This window comes from Nicotiana attenuata, unplaced genomic scaffold, assembly GCF_001879085.1.
Source record: "Nicotiana attenuata strain UT unplaced genomic scaffold, NIATTr2, whole genome shotgun sequence".
In the NCBI taxonomy this organism is placed as follows: Eukaryota; Viridiplantae; Streptophyta; class Magnoliopsida; order Solanales; family Solanaceae; genus Nicotiana; species Nicotiana attenuata.
This window is the reverse complement of record NW_017674253.1, coordinates 72,619-95,095: the sequence shown is the minus strand read 5'-3', so window position 1 is coordinate 95,095 and position 22,477 is coordinate 72,619. Positions and strand designations below refer to the sequence as shown.

Sequence of the window (22,477 nt, the reverse complement as noted above, 5' to 3'; positions counted from 1 at the left end):
TCACTATACTGCGTATAGGTTATTGTAAGTGGCCTGCCTTAGCCTCGTCACTACTTTGTCGAGGTTAGGCTCGGCACTTACAGAGTCCATGGGTTCGATTGTACTCATACTACACTCTTCACTTCTTGTGTAGATTTTGGAGTCGATCCTATCGGCGGTCAGTAGATTGCTTGGATTGATTACCTGATGGAGACTTGAGGTACAGCTGCTCGGCGTTCGCATCTCTGAAGTCCCCTTCTACCTTATCCTAGCTGTTTATTTCATTTCACACAGTTTTACTTTCATTCAGACCATTATTTTTATTATTCTAGTCGCTCGTGCACTTGTGACGCCAGTTCTGGGATTGTATCTAGATATCGTTGTTGTTATGGTTTTCTCACTCTATTTCAGTTTATTTAGTTTCTTGGTTACTATTTAATATGAATTGTTAGAAAAGGACTATTCTAACGTTGGGTTGCCTAGCAAGTGAAATGTTAGGCGCCATCACTGTCCCAATGGTGGAAATTTCGGGTTGTAACTCTCATACCTCCATAATCTCCCCCAATACTTTCATCCATGATCTCAAATGCTTACTGGCATATTTATTGATTTCTTTTGGTACACCTCTAGGTAGTACTATAAATAGAGGATGAGAAGTCATGTTGTAATACACTTGGAAAACACTTGAAAGAAATAAGAAGCCCTCTACATTCTTGTTTATTTTCTTGTTTCATATTATTAATTTAAACTTACTTTCTTAACAAATTACGAATAGTTACATAAAATTAACGGGATGCTGATACCAAATTTGAACGCATGTGGTTGACTATGAATTGTTTTTGTGGTCTGGTTCTATTAGATAACATGATAGTCTAAGCACTGTGTGTTATACATTTAGCACATTTTAATTTGAGATGTAGCAGTATACATTTGCTGATAAATCGTCCCAAGAAAGCTCAACTTTTCTGACCCATCATCCTCTCACGTTAGGCTGGAATTGTACCCGCCGAGTATAATAGTTCATTCGATTGTAATAAGATCAAATGATGCAAATCAGTGAAACCCCATGCTTTGACAGCAACCTTGTATATTGCTGCTAACCTGCTTCCCTTAATTTGAGACTAGTATTATACTGCTTTATCTTGTATGTCAAACCACATAAAAGGAAGTTGCCCTCTCATGAAGTCAGCTTCCAATACCCAGACTTAAAGGAAACAAAAGAAAGGCAATTGAAAAGTAAAAGAAATGGCATTCTGGTACCATCATTTTGAATAACAGCAACAAAAGCTGGATAATCAAAAGGTCGTTAAACGCATACACACTTTATTTTTCGCTTTACACGCAGTTAATCTCAAAATCCAATATTAACCCTCTCTATCTTGGCTGTTTAACATCCTAAGTATATCATGATCTGATGGATCCATAACAAGGATCGGATATGTACCAGAGACATCACAGCTTGTATGAAGTTCTTTTGGACGAAAGAACACGCTATGCTATTTTTTTTTTATATTTTTTTTTTTTTTTTGCATCTCTTAGATTGTCTCTTTAGCTGCAACAACTTTCCAAATTGAGGAAAGAACCAGCAGATACCAGAGACAAGAAGAAAATGAATAGCTCATTATGCAGATAAATCTAAAATAATGCAGATACAACATGATGAGAACAAAACTTGTTTTTGTCTTCTTAAGCAGTGACCTCGGTGAGAGTTTGTTGAACTGCTTCTTGTGTAGGAAGGGAAGGGATTCCTCCTCTTCCTGTCACTGTCAGGGCAGCACAAACATTAGCGAAAAAGAGAGCTTCCCTTAACCGCTTCTCATCCTGCCAAGAAATTATAAAAAGGATTTCCAGAGTTAGGAGCTTGATGTTCAATCAATGAGACAGGCATGATGAGATCTAATTAATGTAAATAAACAACCAGAGAAAGTGCCCACTAAAAGGAAACAATAGAATCTTTCACAATGTTGGGATATAGTTAGAGAAAGATCAGTAACACTGATGAAAGCAAAACAATGTTGAGAAAGACCAATTAACCGGTGAAAGCAAAACAATCTTAACTTGCTGGGGTGTACCATCAAGCTATCAGGGAATAAATTACCCCCTTCAATCAAATCAGTACAGTCGTGAAAGCAGTGAACTGTTAGATTGCTTTTGACAGGGTAACTCGATTTTCACCAGTGCACTGCTGGAAGGATTTTGCCCTCAAAGCCAGATGACACGGTTAAAATTGCAAAGTCAATATGAAGCAGCTATTTGAAACAACAAACTTCTAGGTTTATTCTCCCTATTTATTAACTCGTAAGAGCAGACGCTAGAATTGGGGGGGAGGTATGCAATTGTGTGAAGATGTCATAAAGGTCAAATCAAACACCAGGGTTAACAAGGGGAAGAAAGTATGACAAGTGAAAACACAAGATCACAGTTAGAAGCATGAACAATGTGAAAACTACTATTGGCTTTTTTGCTATCCAAATTCATGCACCTGATAGAGATCAGCATCAGAAGCTAGACACTTGAGAATTCCACCTACAAATGCATCACCAGCACCAGTTGTATCAACAGCTTTTACTTTAATCCCATGTACTCTTCCTTTGAATTCCTGCATCAATTGAGTCAGAGAAATTATACTTATTGTTTAATACTATTTGGTAAAATTTAATGCCCGGGAGGCTGAGACATTTCCGTCTTCAGATAAAATAAAGCTGTAGCCGTATAGTAAAATCTTCAGCTTTAAGCATTATATGTTAATTTTCTCACAAAATCAAAGAAAATTTGTGGATAAAATAGGGAAAAGAATACCTTGGTGTAATATCTACAACCAGCTGAACCTTCAGTTACAAGCAAAAGCTTCAGAGTAGGATGGAAAAGCCTCTTCAATACCACCTCATCATCATTTGGATCATCAGCTCCAGTCAAGAATGAAATTTCGTCCTCACTTATCTGCATGTGAACACAGTATTTCATTGTTAAAGAGAACTCAGCAGGTGATGCATTTATGGAGAAAAGCCATACCTTAATAACATCTGCTAGGTTCCATACACTCATTATTCCACTTCGAGCAGCATCTTCTGAAGACCACAAGGGCAATCTCAGGTTAGGATCATACGAGAGTATGCTACCTGATCTTTTGGCAATGTCCATTGCAGCAAGTTGTGTCGATCTACAGGGTTCTTCGATCAAACTAATTGAACCATAATGGAAGATGGTGGCCTGGACATGATTAATACGCCTTTCAGGAAATCTTGCATTGAAGCTAAATGAAAAACACTTCTATGCATTGATAAAGCAGGAATTTACACCTTTTTAACAAGATCTACATCGAGTTCTGACTCCCGAAGAAGCATATCAGCACTAGGATTGCGGAAAAACACGAATTCCCGCTCACCTTCAGATGTGAGTGTAACGAAGGCCAGTGCAGTCCTTGCATCATGGTCAAAGCGCATGCCAGAATTGTCAACATTGTGTTGCTTCAAAATGTCAGCTAACATACGCCCGAAGTCATCCTCACCGACCTAATTCAAAATGAACAGATCTTAAAGCTATCTATAGGCCGCATTCGAAGTCATCGCCAATTAAAGGTTTCAATTAACAGTAATAATCAGTACAGAAGCAAGGGCAAAAAGTTCAGTCCACAAGATGAACAAGCAACAAAAAGAAAGTACATAACATGACTAAGTGGATCCAGTGCAGGGTCTTGAAGCAATAAAATTCCCCATCTCAGGTCCATTGTATTGATTGATGAACAACATATACAGAAACTCAAAACATATACAAATGTTAATGCAAGCACTGTTCCAAATTCTTCATTTGAAAACTAGTTGGATGATGATATATACGTAAAGCATGATGACACCAATAGACTGTACAATCTGTTTTCTGTTTCTATGCGATTGAGCAGACTGTAAACTAGCCTATCTCATAGTATGAAAAATCATTTACACATTTATCCACTCACAGAAGGCAGAAGTAGTGATTTAAACCTTTTTTATACAATGGTAAGAATTCTTAGCATTTTAAAAAAGGAAAATAGCGATTTAAATTTTTTCTTTATGAATTCCTTCTTTTTTTTTAAGACCAAACAAAAAGAATAACTTAGCCTAACTATTTGCATGAGATACTAAGAAGGAATCTGTTTTCAGTTTTCGATTTCAGAGTGAACACAACCAAAAAATTTAGGCATGCATCACTGGAATTCAACAATTGAAAGACAATTACTGAATTGAATTTTAGAATTAAGTATCAATATAACACAAGTACATGGACAAGGCAGCGTCGGTCTTGTCCATGCTACACATGTCGCAGTAGAATTGCACTGCGTGGTTCTTGTACATATTTAAGCACCAAAAAATCAAAGAATTCTTGCTCCCCATACAGTACGGCAAAAGCAGAAGGACAACTTCAACAATTCAAAGTAGGTACCCTCTGATACGAGAAATTTGTAATCCAATTTCAGACATGTACTTATAGAACATAATAAAAGTTAGATCAAACAATTTCAACCTCTCACCCAAAAGAGAAAAAGGAGCATCCTCGTCCAAACAACCCTCCATTACTGCATATAATGAGAATTAAGAATAATAGGGAAAAAATTGTACCTTCCCAATAAAAGCAGAAGAGCCCCCCAACTTCGCAATGCACACAGCAACATTAGCGGGTGCACCACCAGGAGCTTTTTCGAAGGCAGGAGCTTCTGCGAGTGAAACTCCACCAACAGTTGGGACAAAGTCAATCAGCATCTCTCCAAAGCAAACAACTAAATGAGACTTCTTTGTTGCCGCACCATTCGTGCTCAAAGAAAGATCTTTCAAATTGCCTGCAAACATCCAAAGTTCAGAACTCAACGGAGCTTACAGACAATGAGCCAAATGACCAAGTTCTCTTGAATTAAATCAAATCATAGCAGCTTCTAAATTAAAAGCATCAAATTTTTTATTTTAAAATAAATAAAAACTGAAAGTCTGAATAATCAAGGCTTAGTTCCAATAAACACAATAAAATTTAAAAGACAACACTTGAAGAGAACCACAAAAGAAAATATACTGCCGAAATATGACCCATTTGACCAATTTTCTTTGACATAATTTCTTAATAGCAATATAAGAATCTCGTTCAAGTCTTAAATTAATTTTTTTTTTTTTTGAAAGCTAATCAGATCAACTACAATTACAGTGTAAAGAAAGAAACACCTAACTCTTCTTTAAAATATGATGCTTCTATAATGATCATTACAAAAACAACAACTCAAGAAAGCTACTATCATGAAACAACAAAGATCGAATATCTGAAGAAGATTCAAGATAGTATAGAACCCTGAAACAAATAAGCAACTACAACCAGAATTCTGAAACAATAACAGATAGAGTATACATTCAATAATTGTAAATGTAAGTTCTATGTACCCACTAAGAGATAGATGCAGAACCTGAAATCGATTCGTCAGCCATATTGTGATCGACGATGAAATCTTAGTGCTAAAAGTGGTTGCTTTGGAAATATCACAAGAACACGCACGCAAAATCACAGGCAGAGCGAGAGAGAGGAAGACAAGAGCTAGGCGTTTGTCGCTAAAGAAAGTGAAAAATGGTCTATTTTCAATAGGGGAATCTTGAAAGAGAGCTATAGATGGGTTTTTGAAGTTGACAAGAAAGTGTAAAATGAACAAATTGCTCTTTTTCCTCTTTCTTTGCTGACACGGCATGTGTCTGAATTTTCTTTTGCGGACTCGTGAATATTCTCAAATTTTCTGTTTGTGAAAATTACTATAAAGTGGTTGTTACTTTGATTAAAATCTTGTGATTAATAACTTCATTAGGGGATTTTAATTAAATTGGAGTCCTTGTATAATGGATAATTAACAGAATATCATATCCTAGCTTGAATCCAATTTAGCGTTTTTACTTGTAATTTAAATATACTCGTGGCACAGTTTCACGTGCTTAGTGCAGTTGCTTCGATTAGTTAAATGGACATATAACAAAGATTGAGAATATAACAAAGATTGGCAAAGGAAAACAGTGTTTTATGCAGAATTTTTAAATCGAAACCCTGTATTAGTTATGCAAATGTAAATTTTTTATGTAAAATTCATGAAGGCTAAACTCCTAATGCAGCTTACAATGACCCTGAAATCCGAAACCTTACTAGAAAAAACATTATCAATATATACCCATACATTATCCTCCACTTTGTAAAATAAATATATATCACATACTTTACATCAACCAAATATTATAATTTGTAAATGATCCCAGACAATTATTTTCTAAAAGGTAGACAGATTTTTGTGTAAAATATTTTTTATGAAAGATGTTTTTATCCATACCAAAAACCCTCCTAATATACAACGGAATATACTAACAAGTTACAACTATAAATGGTTGTACAACCATCAAAATATGCAGACAAGTTGTGTTTCCTTTTTTTTCAGCTAAGAATAAAAGTAAGTTCCCAAGTTTGAATTGTACAGCTATATGCGAATTCTTTTACGTCACTGTTTCACGTATTCTGAATCCATTTACAGCTTTGATTAGTTGATATTTCACATCAATTGTCACGACAAAAGCTAAACAAGTCGAGTTTTATAGTCTGTCAATTGCTAATGATGTTTGACATATATAGTACTCTAATTATAAAAGCATCTCCTAGTACGATTCATGCATATGTCAAGTTTTTTGGTCGTATGGCTGATGGTATAAGATTTAATGTATTCCAGCATAAATCTTTTATAAGTTAATATTGTACTAGTATTTTTGATTGATCATATAATAAAAATAATCGTCACATAACTAATGCTATATTTGGTTTGTGGTATTATATAGGAGTAATATTAACATTAAACTATGCGGCAAGCTATGTACTGTTTTTTGTGGGACAGACCATGGAGTAATTAAGAATATGTGTATTAGTAATGCAAGAATTAAACGATTTAAATATAAAAATGCCCTTTTAAAGTAAGTGATTCATATAATTTCTATACTATGAATCACCATATAACAATTCTTTCAAAGGTATTAATTATCGGATAAATAGTCATGAAAAAATAAAATAATTCTCACATCACTAATATCTGAACCAAACCACACTTTCTCTTTCTCCCATCTCAAAGAAACAAGTCCAGAAACGTAATGATTTTTATTCTTGCCAAGTACCACAAAGCTGAAACACAAGAGGGAGGGGTGAATTGTGCCCAAATAAAAGTTTGGTTGACTAATATAAGTACTAGTTGACACTGAGTTAGAGCAGAACAATAAACAAAGATAATTATACAGAAAGTAATAAAGAAGGCACAAAGTTTTTATATTGGTTCATGTACCGATGTGATACCTATATCCAGTTCCCTTGGATCACGAGGGTTCTTTTAGTTCTTTAACAAGTAACTTGTTACAACAATCGTGGTTTTCTTGCCTTTACCACCCATGATGTACAGTTGAATGTTTCATAAATACTTGACACAACCTCTTGCCTATTTGCTATCTCTTCATATCTTTTGTGACACTAGTAAACTCAAGAATATAGTTTTTTTACTAAAAACTACAAAGATGTATATGTTGAAAATGCATAATTTCTCATCTGTTCTCAATTTTTCATATAGACGGATCTTGAGTTATTTTTGCACCCATATGACCATCAAGGTTTGCGAGCAGAATCTGAAGGATTTCCACTGATTAAGGCAAGAAATATTATAAGAGATTCGACCCAAGGGTTCGCTTCTGAATCCAGTCAATAGATGAGGACTGGATTCAAGTGCCAACTTTGCTTTCCTTTCTTGTATTTGCCATATCTTCAGGAGCAATTCTTCGACAGGTAGTTGATTGAAAGTTGATCACTCGATCTTCCATCTGTTAGGCTTATTATTTAAATATAATAAGTGAAAGTCCCTTGGATGATCAAGGGTACTTTCGGTATTCTGTATTTTCTTAGGGATGACTTGGTAATTCTGTTAAACTGTTAAACTGACTCATTTAGCTTCCAGATCATGTGCACATGTGCATTTTGGCAGACCACTTAATTTGATTTCATTGGTTTCCTTTTTGTTATTTTCCTTTCTCCACTTTCTCTCTCCCTCTCTCTCTCTTTCTGGATCCGTGTGCTTTCTCTTTTATGCGTTCTCTGTCTCTCTTCCGGTGAGTTCTTCTTCCTACTTTTCTTTTTGCTCATTTTTTGTTCTAAATCTTTTGGTTTGTGTTCTTAATCCTTTTATTTTTGTCTTTTACTTCTGTATGTACTTATTATATGTTTTTTGATATTTTTTTTGGAATTCTCTTGTGACTGTTTCAATTTTCTTGCTACTAAGTAGCAGAGAAATGAAAGAATACGAAGAAAATAGTTCTTTAATTCCATTGCCTTTCCTTCTTTTTTACAAACATGCATACCAGGTTCTCGTCAACTCCTCATTGTATTAGCAAGGAGAGCCCAAGTGAATTATACAGAAACTGGAATATAGTTGTGCCTCATGTGTTCCAATCCTGTTCAAAAGTTGTTCTTTAGTGTTGCATGTGTTAGCTTGGTGATACATGATTCAACAAGTATAATTTTTTTTAATTTTTTTTTTTTTTTTTTTTTTGTTTTTAGTTTTCTTCAATTGTGATCCTATCATTAATGGCTTCAGTTTCTAATACCATTGTCTTGCTGGTTGTTGGTTTGATTTGTTGGGTATTCAGCAATTTTTGTATTTTGTTCTAATGAATTAGATTCAACAATATTTTGGGAATGTTATGCAAAACAGCCGAAGATTCAGTTTGAGTACAAAGCCAAAGGCGATATCATGGAAATGCTATACTTTTTTGTTAGACCGACACTCAAGATCCAGTTGCGAGCAATAGTGTATTTTCCCCTTTTACTGCCAAGAAATAGTCTCTGAATTTACTAGCACTAGAATTAGATGTGAGTATCATATTTTATAGGCTAAATCAATAGTTTGCACGATTAAGTATGTTTTTTTTTTACTAAGTATGTTGATAGAAGTTAGAGTCATCTAATGCGTCTTGACACTCTTAGGTTCCTTATATTTCTCAAATGACCTAAACTCCGTACTGTTTAATGATAATATTGATGTAGAGCGAACTTTGTTAGTGCTCCTTTCAATAGGTTTGAGGAAGGCTTATTGAATTACTTGCAATTTAATACCTGAGATAGGATATCTATCCCCTGATAGGAGAAAGCTTACGAACAATATTATGGTTAAGATTTATGAACCAAATATAGGCTGTTTTTTATTTTAGATGCTACCAAATTATAGCGGCTGAAGTGACTACCTTACTTCCTGATTCTAAAATTGAAGTTGAAAAGGCAAAGTTGTTAAGCTTAGAACTTATATTGACCTATTAAGATGTATTTTCTCACCTTCCTCCTTCTGTAGCTTTCTGAAGCATGGCTTGAGCTTGTCCACCTTTGTAGATAATGATCTTATCGCTACACACTCTGCTATGGGTAGATCGAAGTAACAAGATTTTATATATACACAGTGAACCACATGTAATATGACTTTGAAGTCTATGATTCAAGATATATACACTTATGTTATTATGTCTCTGTTAGCTTTTGATTTATCCAGCTAAACTTTTGTATGTTCTAGTAAACCTTTCCTTGTCTCTATGTCATTGATGACACTATTACAATCTAAATGCTGAAAATGGTTTTTCTTATTGCAATTTAATTTATTTTCGGCTGAGAATGACTCTTTCTTATTTGCTGATTTTTTTTCTGTTTCATAAATTTCCTACTTCAGGCTTCTTTTTCTTTCCATGGGGGACGTGAAGTTGACATTGACTTTTCTTTATGAGGCTAGCCAAATTATATTACGTTTCTTCTTGACTCTTAACTTGTGTACCGTTCTCTTTTGGCTTCTTTTAAATAAGAGAAACTATTTATCTTTATCTTACTTGAATAGACAACTGATATGAAATTGGGGTTTTGAGTCCAATGTTTTTCCTAACGGACCTTTGTCGGCTCATAAACTGGAGTACGAACAATTATAGTATGTCCCCTCATCTAATATAAAATCAATGAGTAGATTAGGGATCATTCCTCCATGATATGTGTGAGTAATATCGCTCTTGTCACTGTTTGATGATCTGTGCCTTATTATTATTATTATTATTATTATTATTATTATTATTATTATTATTATTATTATTATTATTATTATTGTAAATATCTATCTTCCTATACTTGATCACAGCTATTAAGTTTTTAGGCTTCCTATACATGATCATTGTTTGGTCATAGCTATTATTTTTTAGCAGATTCTAAATGCAGAAGTGGGGCTAAGAATGGTGAAGTAACATGTAAAAAGATGACAGCTTGGGCATCACTATCACTTTAATTGGATACTACAAAATACTGGACAAGATGCACCTTGCTAGAGCGTGCGCGGATGGAAACTCAGTGGTAAGGTGGAAGGAGCCTGTAGCGAGGATGTTTCTACCTAGATTATACATTTTTGGAGTTTGTATCGTATGAGTAGCGTAGCACCAGTCATCATCTTCAGATTTCAACTCTGGAAGACCGCCTGTAATGTGGTAAATGTCCTGCTAGCTATTGAATGAACTGCTACATTTGCATACTTCTCCGATTAGAAACTTTCTCTTATTGGATTTCAAGTTTAAGTAGGATTTTGTGGAGGTGTTACAAGGTTTTCTTTTACCTTTTGGCGGGGCTGAGTGCGTGCACTGTATAGTTTGAACCCCTTGTGTTGCTATAAATATTTACCTGTCAATAGCATATGAATTTCTATTACAAAATATTTACCCAAGAGTTCATCAAGTTAACTGTATTCAATTTAAATTCTACTTTACTATAGCATCTAACTGATGATTCCTTCGCATAAATCATTTTGGCAGGAGACTAATATGGTATTGGTGCTGTGGAAGGCAAGGAGTGCACCAATGCTGGGAAAAGGACGGTTAGTAGCTTATCTCACCATGAAGGTCATGAGGTATTATTTTTTCTAACGACCCGATCGGTCGCTTTGAGCTCTAGCGCATCGTTCAGCGGTTTGAGGCCTTAAGTAGCTTCACTTCAGGTATTATGATTTGTACATGTGGACGAAATTGAATTTCGGAAATTTCGGAGTTGATTTGGAAAGAAAATTCTAATTTCGTTAGCTTTAAGTTGGAAGAATTGGCTAAGGTTTGGCTTTTGAGTAAACGATCTTGGAAACGGGATTTGAAGGTTCCAATAGCTTCGTATGATAATTTCGGACTTGGGCGTATGTACGGGCTAAGTATAGGATTGCCAGGGAGCATCTCGGTGCTTACTATAGAAAGTTGGCATTCTGGAAGTTCTAGAATTTCATAAGTTTGGTTTGAAGTGGATTTTGATGTTATCTATGTCCGTTTGGAGTTTCGAGCCTTGGAATAAGTTCGTATCGTGATTTGTGACTTGTGCGTAAAGTTTGGCGTCATTCCGGAATGTTTTGATATGATTCGGACGTGTTTGTCGAAGTTTGAAAGTTGAAAGAAAGACTTTGATCGTTGATTCATGATTTTGATATTATTCGTTGCGTTTCGAGCCTTTGGATAAGTTTGTATAAGGTATTGAGACTTGTTGGTGTGATTGGACGGGGTCCCGGGGGCCTCGGGTGAGATTCAGGATGGTTTCGGACCAAGTTTGGGTGTTTTGATATTGATGGTTTCTAGTGTTTCTGGTAAGCATCGTGATCGCGGTTGAAGGGACGCGATTACGAAGAGAATCTGGGGATGAAGAGGTTTTGTGCATCGTGAACGCAGAGGGGAAGCTAAGGCAACCTACGCGAACGCGACAGGGAGGTTGCGAATGCGTAGAAGAAAAAGAGGATCTGGGCCTGGAGGTGCTAGGCCATCGCGAGTGCGGCTCAAGGACTGCGAACGCAAAGGTGTGAGACGTGGAGGCATCGCGAACGCGGAAAGGCCACCGCGAACGTGAAGAAGAGATTTTGGGGGCAGGGCTGTTTGGCTTTCGCGATCGTGAAGAGGAAGGAACTCGACAGTGGGTTTAAAATTCGGGACTTAGCCCATTTCTCTCACATTTTCATTTGGTTGAGTGATTCTTAGAGCTCTTGGAGGGAAGATTTCCATCATCTATGTCAAGGTAAGTAACTCCAGCACATTGTGAATTAAATACATGGTTTATGTATAATTTAAACATGGAAATTGGTAGAAATTTGGAATTTTGAAGAAAACCTAGAAATTGGTATTTTTGGTTTTTTATCACGAAAAAATGGTCATGGAATTGGAAATAAATCATATATTTGGGTTCGTAACATTATTGGTAAAGTTTATCTTCGAGAAATTTCGGAATCCGAGCACGTGGGCCCGAGGGATGACTTTATCGACCTTTTTAGCGAAGTTGAGAATTGTTTAAGTTGATTAATTATGAGTATTAGAGTATATTTTTATTGGTTTGCACATTGTTTGACTAGTTTTGGAGCGCGGGCATCGGTTTGAGGTGTTAGAGAGGATTTGGGGCCGGTTATGGAACTTCGGAGCGAGGTAAATCTCCTGTCTAACCTTGTGAGTGAGAAACTACCCCCTAGGTGATATTTATTGTTATGTGCAACTAGTTGTGGGTGCTACGTACGCACGAGGTGACGAGAGTCCAAACGTAGCTAAAGCGTGTTTATGTCCTGGTAGACTTAGGACTTTATCATGTAATAATTGAATTATTTGAACTCGTTCTGCTAGCTTAATTAATTCGAGTTAACTCAAATTGATTTAGAAATAAATATATGTATACTAGGCCAAGCCTTATCACCTTGAGTTATTGGCTAGTTATTTGAGAAACGGTAAAGATTATGTTCACTTTGTGCTCATGTACTGTATTGTAAGCACGTGTCTCGTGATTCGATAACTTCCTTCCTTTTCTTGTGAAGAGGGCCGAACGTCGCGGCATTATATAGATGCATCTATGGTTCGTGACGCACGACCCTCGGCAGTGTACACATTATTCTGGATTGGACCGAACGACCTCGACAGAATCGTGCGCTATATCCCTAGTAGTCCGAACATTCACGAGCTAATGTTTCCACTAATGCCCGGCCTTTTATATGATATTCCTTATTTATTTGATATTGGCACTTGGCATTTTCCGAGCTGTTAAAGGAGAATACAAGATTTATAAGTTCATGCTTTAAAAGAAATAATTGAAAGCTTATGTAACTTACAGATTTACCTCATCATTGCCATATGCTTCATATCTGGTTATGTTTTATTATATTGGTTTATTAGACCTTTGTTAAGTGTCGATGTCGACCCTCGTTACTACTTCTCCGGGGTTAGACTAGATACTTATTAGGTACGCGTTGATTTACGTACTCATGTTGCACTTCTGCACTAAATGTGCAGGATCTGACAGGTCATTTGGTGATGACCCTTGCGCATAGGCGCACCTGTTGAGGAGACTTTATGTGAGTAGCATTTCAGGCTACACATCGCAGTCCACCGAGTCTCCATTGTACTAATTATTTTACCCTGTCTTATTACATTCGGGACAGATGTATTATTATTGTACTCCTTAGAAAAATGCTCATGCACTTGTAACACTGGGTTTTGGGGGTTCCTGCAAGTTGTGCATTATTGTAGTTCGTGTAAATATTATCATTTACCCTGTAAATTCTATTTTTTCATACTATTTAATTAATAAAAATTATGATTTCAACATTCTAAAATGAGTAATTAAATTGATAAATCAATACTGGCTTGCCTGACGATGGCGTTTGGCGCCATCACGACCTATAGTGGATTTTTAGCCGTGACAATTTTATCTTACGATTGGAATTTTTATTAGTCATTGGTGATTAAGTTGGTACTCTAAGGCTGCTGATGGTAATATTTCTCCTTATAGACTGAAACTTATACGGACTACTTGGGAAAAGGTTGAATATTTATGATACCAATTTGCCCTTAATATATACAGCGTCAGGTTTTCTTGTCGTATGGCAGCAGTTTGGGATTTCTGCTAGGTCAATGTCTGACACAAGATATTGGAGGTTGGGTGTACCTCTTCATCTAACGTGTTATGCTAACATCATAGTCTTATAGCTTCTTCGTGCGCGGAAGATTCAACTAATAGAGAGACATTTAGCTTGATTTCATTATTAATTGTTTTTAGCTAGATGTATGGTATTTGAATATGGTATTAAATTTAAATATTTCTTGCTAGGAAGCAAGGTCTATACATCTAGAACTTCCTTAATAAGTTTTTTTTATTGATAACCTCATTCAGAACTTTCTCTACAGATAAAGAAGTGGTTTCTTTAATTTAAAAATAGTAAATACATTAAATATTTAGTTTGGTCGATAACTCATACTTTAAACCTCTTTGGCAGATGACAATGCATGATTCTCTATAATTTGTTCTTGATGAAGCAGTATCTAGGATCCTATGGTATTTTTGTTGGAGTAAGAGGTACAATTGAAGCTCTAAAGTTTCTCAAAATGTTCGGCATCTCCAATATTTTCTTCTTAAAAATATTGATTAGCAACCAGATTTTCTTAAAAACAGAAAAGAAATTCTGTTAACTCAGGTTGGTAAGTACCATATAGCCTTTGAAATTTGAAATCTTACACTTTATCTCTCTTATTTCCAATTCTTTGATTATTAATGTTATGCGTGAACATCATTATGTTGTTTTCTAACTTTTTGTCCCTCCGGATTTTGAAGGTTGCTTTTAGATAAATATGATCAAGAAAGTTCTGCTTCGTTTTATCTTTCCATGCCAAATGTGATTCTCGCTTGTTTGATTTTTCGCTTTAATATTTCTATATTTATAGTCAATATGCTTATTGTTTGTTTTTACCTTTGACGTTAATATATAATATTTATCCTCCAATTTACTGAATGATGCCCAAAATTTTATAATAAATACATTCTTCAAGTTGCACCACATAGCTAATTGACTTAATTAACTTTGTTTCCGAGAAGCAGCGGAAAGCATTCTCTAGATTGAGTATTACCTTGTTCGGCTTGCATCAACCATTGAAACTATTCAGTTTCGTAATCTGCTTTGGAGTTTTTTATTTGTAATCTGACTTCAAACTATTTTGTTTTTGTAATCCGTTGAATGATGGAAACACATACTATATTAAACCTTTTTTTGGTCATCTTTTAGTTGTACAATGAGCACAAACGATGTCGGGCATAGGCCCATGCACAGCACGGGCACCGGCCATCTAGTTAGTCAAGAACTCTTGATCAAGAAGAAGAAGTAGACTATTAGAGAGAAGAAGAAAGATTGATTTCTTATTCAATCAACTGAATCCATTTTCGTACACAAGGCTACTATTTATAACTACTTATAACTAACTACCGGAGTATACAACTAATAATACTTAATGCTTATAAATGACTCTACTTCCTTTGTATCAATTAACACTCCCACTCAAGCTAGGTGTAGTAAAGATGTTAAATAAATCTAGCTTGGAGTTGAGATGCTCATGTTGAACTCGATTGAGATCTTTGGTGAGAATATAAGCAGGTTGCTCTTTTGTAGTGATGTAGTTGGTGATGATCAGGCCTTGTTGTATTTTTTTCTCTTATAAAATGACAATAAATTTCTCTGTGTTTGGTTCTCTCATGATAAACTGGATTTGCAGTTATTTGTATAGCTTCCTGACTGTCTGTATAAATGTTAACTGGAGCTTTAAATTCTGTGTCTACCTCCTTTAGCACACTTAGAAGCCAAACCAGTTCTGCTACAGTTGTTGTAAGGCTCCTATATTCAGCTTCTGCAAAGCTCCTAGAAACTGTAGTTTGCTTCTTAGACTTCCATGATACTATAGAGTCCCCTACTTTCTTCCACAAGTTTTGAACTGTTTCCTGTGATTAGCATATCATCAACATGTACTAGGACGATAAAAATGCATTCATTTGTCCTCCTTATGAACAAAGAGTGATCAAATTGATTCTGTTTAAACTTGAACTTTTGTAGAGCTTCAGACAGTTTTGCATTCCATTGTCTTGGTGCTTGTTTAAGTTGATACAAGGATTTAACAAGTCTGCACACTGATCTACTCTCCCCCTGGCTGTTAAATCCTTGAAGCAAGTCCATATATATTTCATCATGAATATCTCCTTGAAGAAATGTATTGTATACATCCATTTGATGTATGTGCTACTTTCTTGCTGCTACTATTGTCAGTATAGTTCTTACAGTGACCATCATCACAACAGGTGAAAATATTTCCTAGTAGTCAATTCCTTCTTGTTTACTGTACACCATTGCTACTAATCGAGATTTGAATCTTTCAAACTCTCCTGATGCTTTGTGTTTTATTTTATAGATCTATTTACACCCTATTGGTTTTTTACCTTGTGGCAGACTAAAAACATCCCATGTATGATTAGTTTTAAGTGCCTTTATCTCTTCATTCATGGCTTCAACCCACTTAGGATCTTTAATAGCTTCGAAGTATGTAGCAGGTTCGAACAGTAGAAGAAGAAGCAATATATGCTTGATACTTAGGTGACAGATTGTCATATCCTATGTATCTGTTTAAGGCATAGGGTACATCCTGATGTATGTTAAGAGAAACAAAATCTTTCATCCAAACTGGAGGTTGTGTGCCTCTACTTGATTTTCTGGTGGCAGGTTGTTGTTTTTGGTTAGGTTGATCATTCTGATGATTCTGAGTGATAGGCATAGCAGGTATAGGCTGCTGCACAAATGTCTCTTCTTCAATATGATCTTGAGGATCTGAGATGTGAGCTGACGTTTGATTTCTATTGTGAAATTTGTAGGAGCTTCTGTTGGTGTTTGAGTACCTGCAGATTCATTCAGTCTAGTAGGGACATCAAATATAATATCAGAAGTATCTGTAAAGATCCCTGAGTTTGGTGTAGTATCTACAAACAGTGACTGAGTTGTGAACTTTTATTTAGTGGAAGGAAAACTCTCCTCTCTGAAAGTGATATCTCTGTTGAAAAAAAGAGTGAGTATACAGATCATACAGAACATATCCTTTGTGTATCAGTACCTCATATGAGCAGCCATTCTAGCTCTAGTAGCTTGTCATGTTCCTGTACTATCTTAGCAAAACATAGACATCCTAGTACTCTTAGATGTCCTAGGAAATGTTTTATGTTATGTAGCTTCTCATAGGGTGACATATGAACCACAAAACTAGGCATTATGTTTATTAAGTAAACTGCAGCAAGAATGCAGTGTCCCCAGAATTTGATGGGAATCTGGGCTTGAAATCTAATAGCTCTGGTGACTTCTATAATGTGTCTGTGATTCCTCTCAGGTACACTATTTTGCTGAGGGGTGTATGCACATGTCCTTTGATGTATTATTCCTAGATTTTTAAATAGAGTATCACAGATAGAGTTCACAAACTCTGTCCCATTATCAGTTCTAATTATCTTGACTTTTTGTTGAACTGTTTTTATACAAAACTGAGGAAATGTTGAAGGCAAACACATATATCGGACTTTTATTTAAGTAAAAATACCCATGTATTCTAGAATACTCATCTACTACAGTTAGAAAGTACTTGTTTCCATCAAATATAGCTACTTTATATGGCCCCATACGTCCATATGAAGCAGATTAAAGGGACTAGTAATTTTAATACTACTTGAAGGAAATGGAAGTCTTGTTTGATTGGCACATGGATATACGATGCACTTATTCACTCTATCTCTAATAGTTTGCAGATTAATAGAAAGTAATTTTTGAAGTCCTATAACAGACATATGACCAAATCTCCTATGCCACCGGTCCACATTCTGACTCTCATCTGTGGATGTTCCAATTTCTTTAGCAAACAAATTGAAATTTATGAAGTTCCTTCTCTCAGCATCCATTTGTAGTAGATATAGCCCTGCTTCTTCTTTACGAATCTCCTTCACCTTCCTTGTGAAGAGATCCTGGAAAACACATAAATCAGGAAAAAACATGGCTAAGCACCACAGTTCTTTTGTTAGCTTGGAGATAGAAAGTAGATTGTATTTAAATTGAGGAACATGAAACACATTTGTTGTAGTATTTCTTTCTGAAATAAAGATAGACCATGTGTGTGTGACATGAGATATATCACCATTTGGTAGTAGTACCCTTTTTGGATTATTTGTCTCAACTACTGTGTTCTAGTTCAGTAGATTTATATCAGAAATCATGTGATTTGTAGCCCCTGTATCTATGATCCATTCCTGAGATGATTTAGACACTGGCATTGCCCTATCAATATCAGTACCTGCTACATTGGCTGCAGAGGTTGGGGTTGTGATATAGCTTTTGTTAAGCATTTGCAGAAGCTGATCATACTACTCCTTTGTAAGAGCATAGTTTCCCAGCTGACATGTATTCTCTTGATGTCAGTAACCTCACTTATTGAGCCTGAAGGTTGCCCCAAATTTCTTCCACTAGTATGATAAAAAAATATTTGTATTCTGCCCATAGTTAAATGTAAGGACTGAATTATTGTCTGTGACTACATTTACATTATAGGATGCATTATTGTTTTCCACATTTCCTCTCCTTTTTGGTTTGAAATCTAGAGGATATCCTACAATCTTAAAGCAATTTCCTTTGTTATGCCCCTTCATCTTGCAGAAATCACACTGCACATTGTAGTTTTTCTTGAACTTCAGATGCTGGTTTCCTCATGTTCTTGTGTACATTGCAACTTCATAGTTTGTTGAAGTTAAGGCAGGATTAACACCTAGAATTCCTGTAGTTGCTGCTACTGACTTCTGCCCTTCATCACTCACTATTAAGGATATGCTTGATTCACTGTAGGAGGGACTCCTCATCAAGATTTGACTTCTAACTTGAGCATACGAGTCATTAAGGCCCATATGAAACTGATATAGTTTCAATTTCTGCAGATACACTACAAAGTCTTTAGACTTTGAACAATCACAACCAGGAGTGGGAACTAGGGCCTCAAATTCCTCCCATAGATTCTTGAGTTTTGAAAAATAAAACGATATAGATTCAGTCCCCTGACTCAATGTTGCAATATCTTTATGCAGATTAAAGTTCTTGAATCGCCTACTTTATTGGATCTTTCAGACATATCATTGCATACGGCTTGAGCACTAGACGCATACGTGATTCCACCTAGTAAATTCTTTGAAACTGAGTTCATTATCCAAGATAAGTCTATCGCATTAACCCTCTCCCAGTGATTCCACATAGTGTCTGGAAATTTCTCTTTCTTGCATGTTCCATATATCATACCTAGTTTGTTCCTACTCAATGATGCAATATGCATAGAATGATTCCAAATAGAGTAGTTCTCCATACCTGTCAACTGAAACGAAATTATTTGAATTCCACTCACATCAGTTGGCGACAGAAACAACGGATGATTATAATCGATTCCTGCAATCGGAGATCCAGAAGTATGATTCGATCGATCTCCTACAGCTGGAGTTCCAATTGTTTGCCCTAATTGCTCTCCAATTGATCCCATTTTTCACTCGATTTTTTTTTCGAATTTGAGTAGAGTTACTAGAAATGAAGACTGATTTAGAAATATCAATGAAAGCAAGCTATGAATTCATGCTAATAGCTCTGATACCATATTATTAGTTAAGAACACTTGATCAAGAAGAAGAAGTAGACTGTTAGGGAGAGGATAAGAAGATGATAGAGAGAAGAAGAAAGAGCTTGATTTCTTATTTAATCAACCGAATCCCCTTTCATACACAAGGCTACTATTTATAATTACTTATAACTAACTAACGGATTATACAACTAATAATACTTAATGCTTATGAAATGACTCTACTGCCCTTGTATCATTTAACAAGGCTGTCTTGATTGAAGCTCTCTCGAACCTTAGATTGTCCTCTAATCTCGGATTTAGATTACTCTTCCTCTTGTCTTGATTTCTTGAATTTAAAGTAGCCAGTTACATCACTTGCATTTTTTCCTTCCAATTTTACTGCACAGATTTGAATTAGATAACCAGTTGCTATCGTCATCATTAAAACTCAAAGTGAACAAAAGCCACTAAGCCGGGGATACAAATTAACTGTACTATCATCAATCAATACAAGGATAGTGTAACGTTGAGAAGGGAATTCAGAAATGAGTGCAAAAATGTACAGACAGCCAGATCATGAGGATCCAAAATTTAAATTTTATGGGTTCAACCTTAGAGGTTTTAAGTATTGAACCCATTATATCCTAAAGTTATGAATTTATATTTATAATTTATTACGATTATAACATTTTTTTATGCATAAAATTATGCTCCGCGTCGTCGAAAGTTACGAGTTCAATTGAACTCGGTGTTATAGAGCTGCATCTGCCCCTGCAGATAGCTACAAGAATGTCTGTTTGTTGTGACGTGGATATAAATAAAAACTAATGCTTAAACTCACTGAACGCATATATAATATTTGAATAAGAAGTACCGATTAAAAAAAAGTTATTGAATAAGAAGGTGTTGAGAAAATTATAAGTTTCTAAAACATAAACACATTGAAACATTCTTACTGGTACTAATGTTTACTTTTCGTAACTTCTTTTCCCAAAAAAATAATATTAAAAAAATGCATGATATACTAGTAGGTATTATGCGGAAGAAGTTCTATATTTTTGGATGGCATAGATGAAAAAAAAAAATTGAGAATATTTCCTATTTTAATTCAAACTTTTCTTCCACACCTCTTTCATTGGTATATGGGCTAGTGGTAAGTGGGATCCAATCCAACTAAAACTAGCATTCAAGGGAAGAAGGTTGACGCACTAGCTAGTATGAAGGCAGTTGACAAACAGTTTAGTCTATGACAAAGATCATCTAATCAATGTCAATTAAAAAGCCATCACAAGCATATACAACGATGATTATGTACTAAGCACCGCATAATAATTATATTCTCAATTATAAAGTATCACATTGTGAATTTCTTTTGGACATTTCGAGTGTCATCCTCTTTTATTTTCTAGCTTTGACTATATTTTTAATAGATTTACTAACTTAAGCGTCTAAGTGATTTTTTTAATGTTTGTCGACATCCAAATAGCTAAGCTTCCAAACAAGTTCAAGAGACACACCATGCATGCACGAAAGGCCAAGTTTAAAGAAGGCAAAATACATCGACAGATCCTTAAAGTTGTCCGCACTTTTCACTTAGACACTCAATCTTAAGTCCGTTCTATTTGTACACTCTAACCACATCTCAAATGTATTGTTTACCTTGAAAATGGTAACTACAATTATATTTGATTTTGTGGTTCTAAAAATACGTGATTTATCTTAACGCTAGTTGTTAGGCAATAGATGCTAAGTATGAGTAAAGAAAATAAGAAATGCAAACCAATAGGGGTACAAGGCTGGGCCTCGAGCTAATTGGAGCAGGGCCTCGAGGTCTAGACGGGGTAATAGCCAAGAACGATTGATGAAGAATCAATGATAATGAGGGCCTTAAAGATGGCCTTTTGCGGTTAATGATGAGCAATAAATGAAGAATAATAAATGAACAATGAAAGAATAAGCAACAAATATGAGGAACAATAGTGTTAGTAAAGAGCAGAGAATGTTGTTGTTGTATTCAATGTGTTGTGTAAAAAATAATCTGAGAGGGCTTGCAAGATGACAAGGGTCCCCTTTATATAGGTGGGGTGAACCCCAACACAGTACATGTCTAATAAATGACGAAAAGACGCTACTAGTACAGCTGTGTAACGGCTCAGTACGGATTTATACTATACTTGCAGACCTGGTCAGCTCTAAACACGTGTATTTGGGGAATTTCCCGCCCTTTCATGACGATCATCGATTGTACTGCTCCGAGGTCGACCAGAATGAGCCTTCAATGTGCTCCCTCGAGGGACGCACCTCGGGTTCGCACCTCATGCTCTGCTTCGGGCTTCTTCGAGGTTAGGCGTGGAGCGGCATAGTAGCCCCGTAATAGCCTCAAAGTCGGACTCCTCAATTTTGGCCTTATGCAAATAGTCCACGCATTTCTTAGAATGAAAAGATAAGAAACGATCTTGACCTCGACTTTCTCGAACCTCTTGTGATGATGTCATGCTCGTGACGTCAGTGTTCCAAGCGACTGAAAATGTCCTTTCAGTTCATCTCCCTAAAAGCATTGATTATACTGTCGGTTTATTTTTCAAAAAGGCGTTCATTGCGCTGTCGATCCGTTTTTCCAAAAGCATTGATTGCGCCATCGGTTAAGTTTCCCCAAAGGCATTGATTGCGATGTCGGTTACGTCACTGTCCCTCAATAAATGGGAGGTTGCTTGAGCCAAGATTTCATTCAATTTTTTCTCAACAGCCTTTGGCTCTTTCCCTTCTCTACATCCTCTTCCAAACTCCTATTTTTATGGTTCAAACTCGTGACCATAAAGTCATACGGCAGCAACTTCGTTAGTTATGCCATGGCTCCTTTTCAAAGCTTTTCCCCACTGAGTGGGATTTTACTGAGTTGTTGTTGTTGTTGTTGGCTCGAAATAACGAGGGAAAGGCCTTAAATTCTTCCCGTATCAGAAGATATGTGGACCGTGAACCGCTGCCCATCTCTCTTAACTTCAACCTGGTGTGGCACCTCATTCCTT

General features: G+C 35.9%; 1 protein-coding gene and 2 long non-coding RNA genes across 3 annotated transcripts; 2 read left to right on the top strand and 1 right to left on the bottom strand.

Annotated features, from left to right (window-relative positions):
• Nucleotides 1–1,216: 1,216 nt before the first annotated feature.
• Nucleotides 1,217–5,639, bottom strand: LOC109218287 (probable fructokinase-7). Its single transcript, XM_019382637.1, has 7 exons — nt 5,402–5,639; nt 4,575–4,792; nt 3,279–3,491; nt 2,992–3,189; nt 2,779–2,919; nt 2,462–2,578; nt 1,217–1,800 (listed from the first exon to the last, which is right to left on the bottom strand). The coding sequence occupies exons 1-7, from the start codon at nt 5,421–5,423 to the stop codon at nt 1,666–1,668; spliced, it is 1,044 nt and encodes a 347-aa protein (XP_019238182.1). The 5' UTR covers nt 5,424–5,639; the 3' UTR covers nt 1,217–1,665.
• A 2,349-nt stretch (nt 5,640–7,988) lies between these two features.
• Nucleotides 7,989–11,004, top strand: LOC109218285. The gene is made up of 3 exons (XR_002066742.1): nt 7,989–8,102; nt 10,224–10,499; nt 10,821–11,004. It is a non-coding gene; the product is annotated as an uncharacterized LOC109218285 (long non-coding RNA).
• Nucleotides 11,005–11,121: 117 nt separating this feature from the next.
• LOC109218286 lies at nt 11,122–14,657 on the top strand. The gene is made up of 2 exons (XR_002066743.1): nt 11,122–12,048; nt 13,302–14,657. It is a non-coding gene; the product is annotated as an uncharacterized LOC109218286 (long non-coding RNA).
• Nucleotides 14,658–22,477: the final 7,820 nt, after the last annotated feature.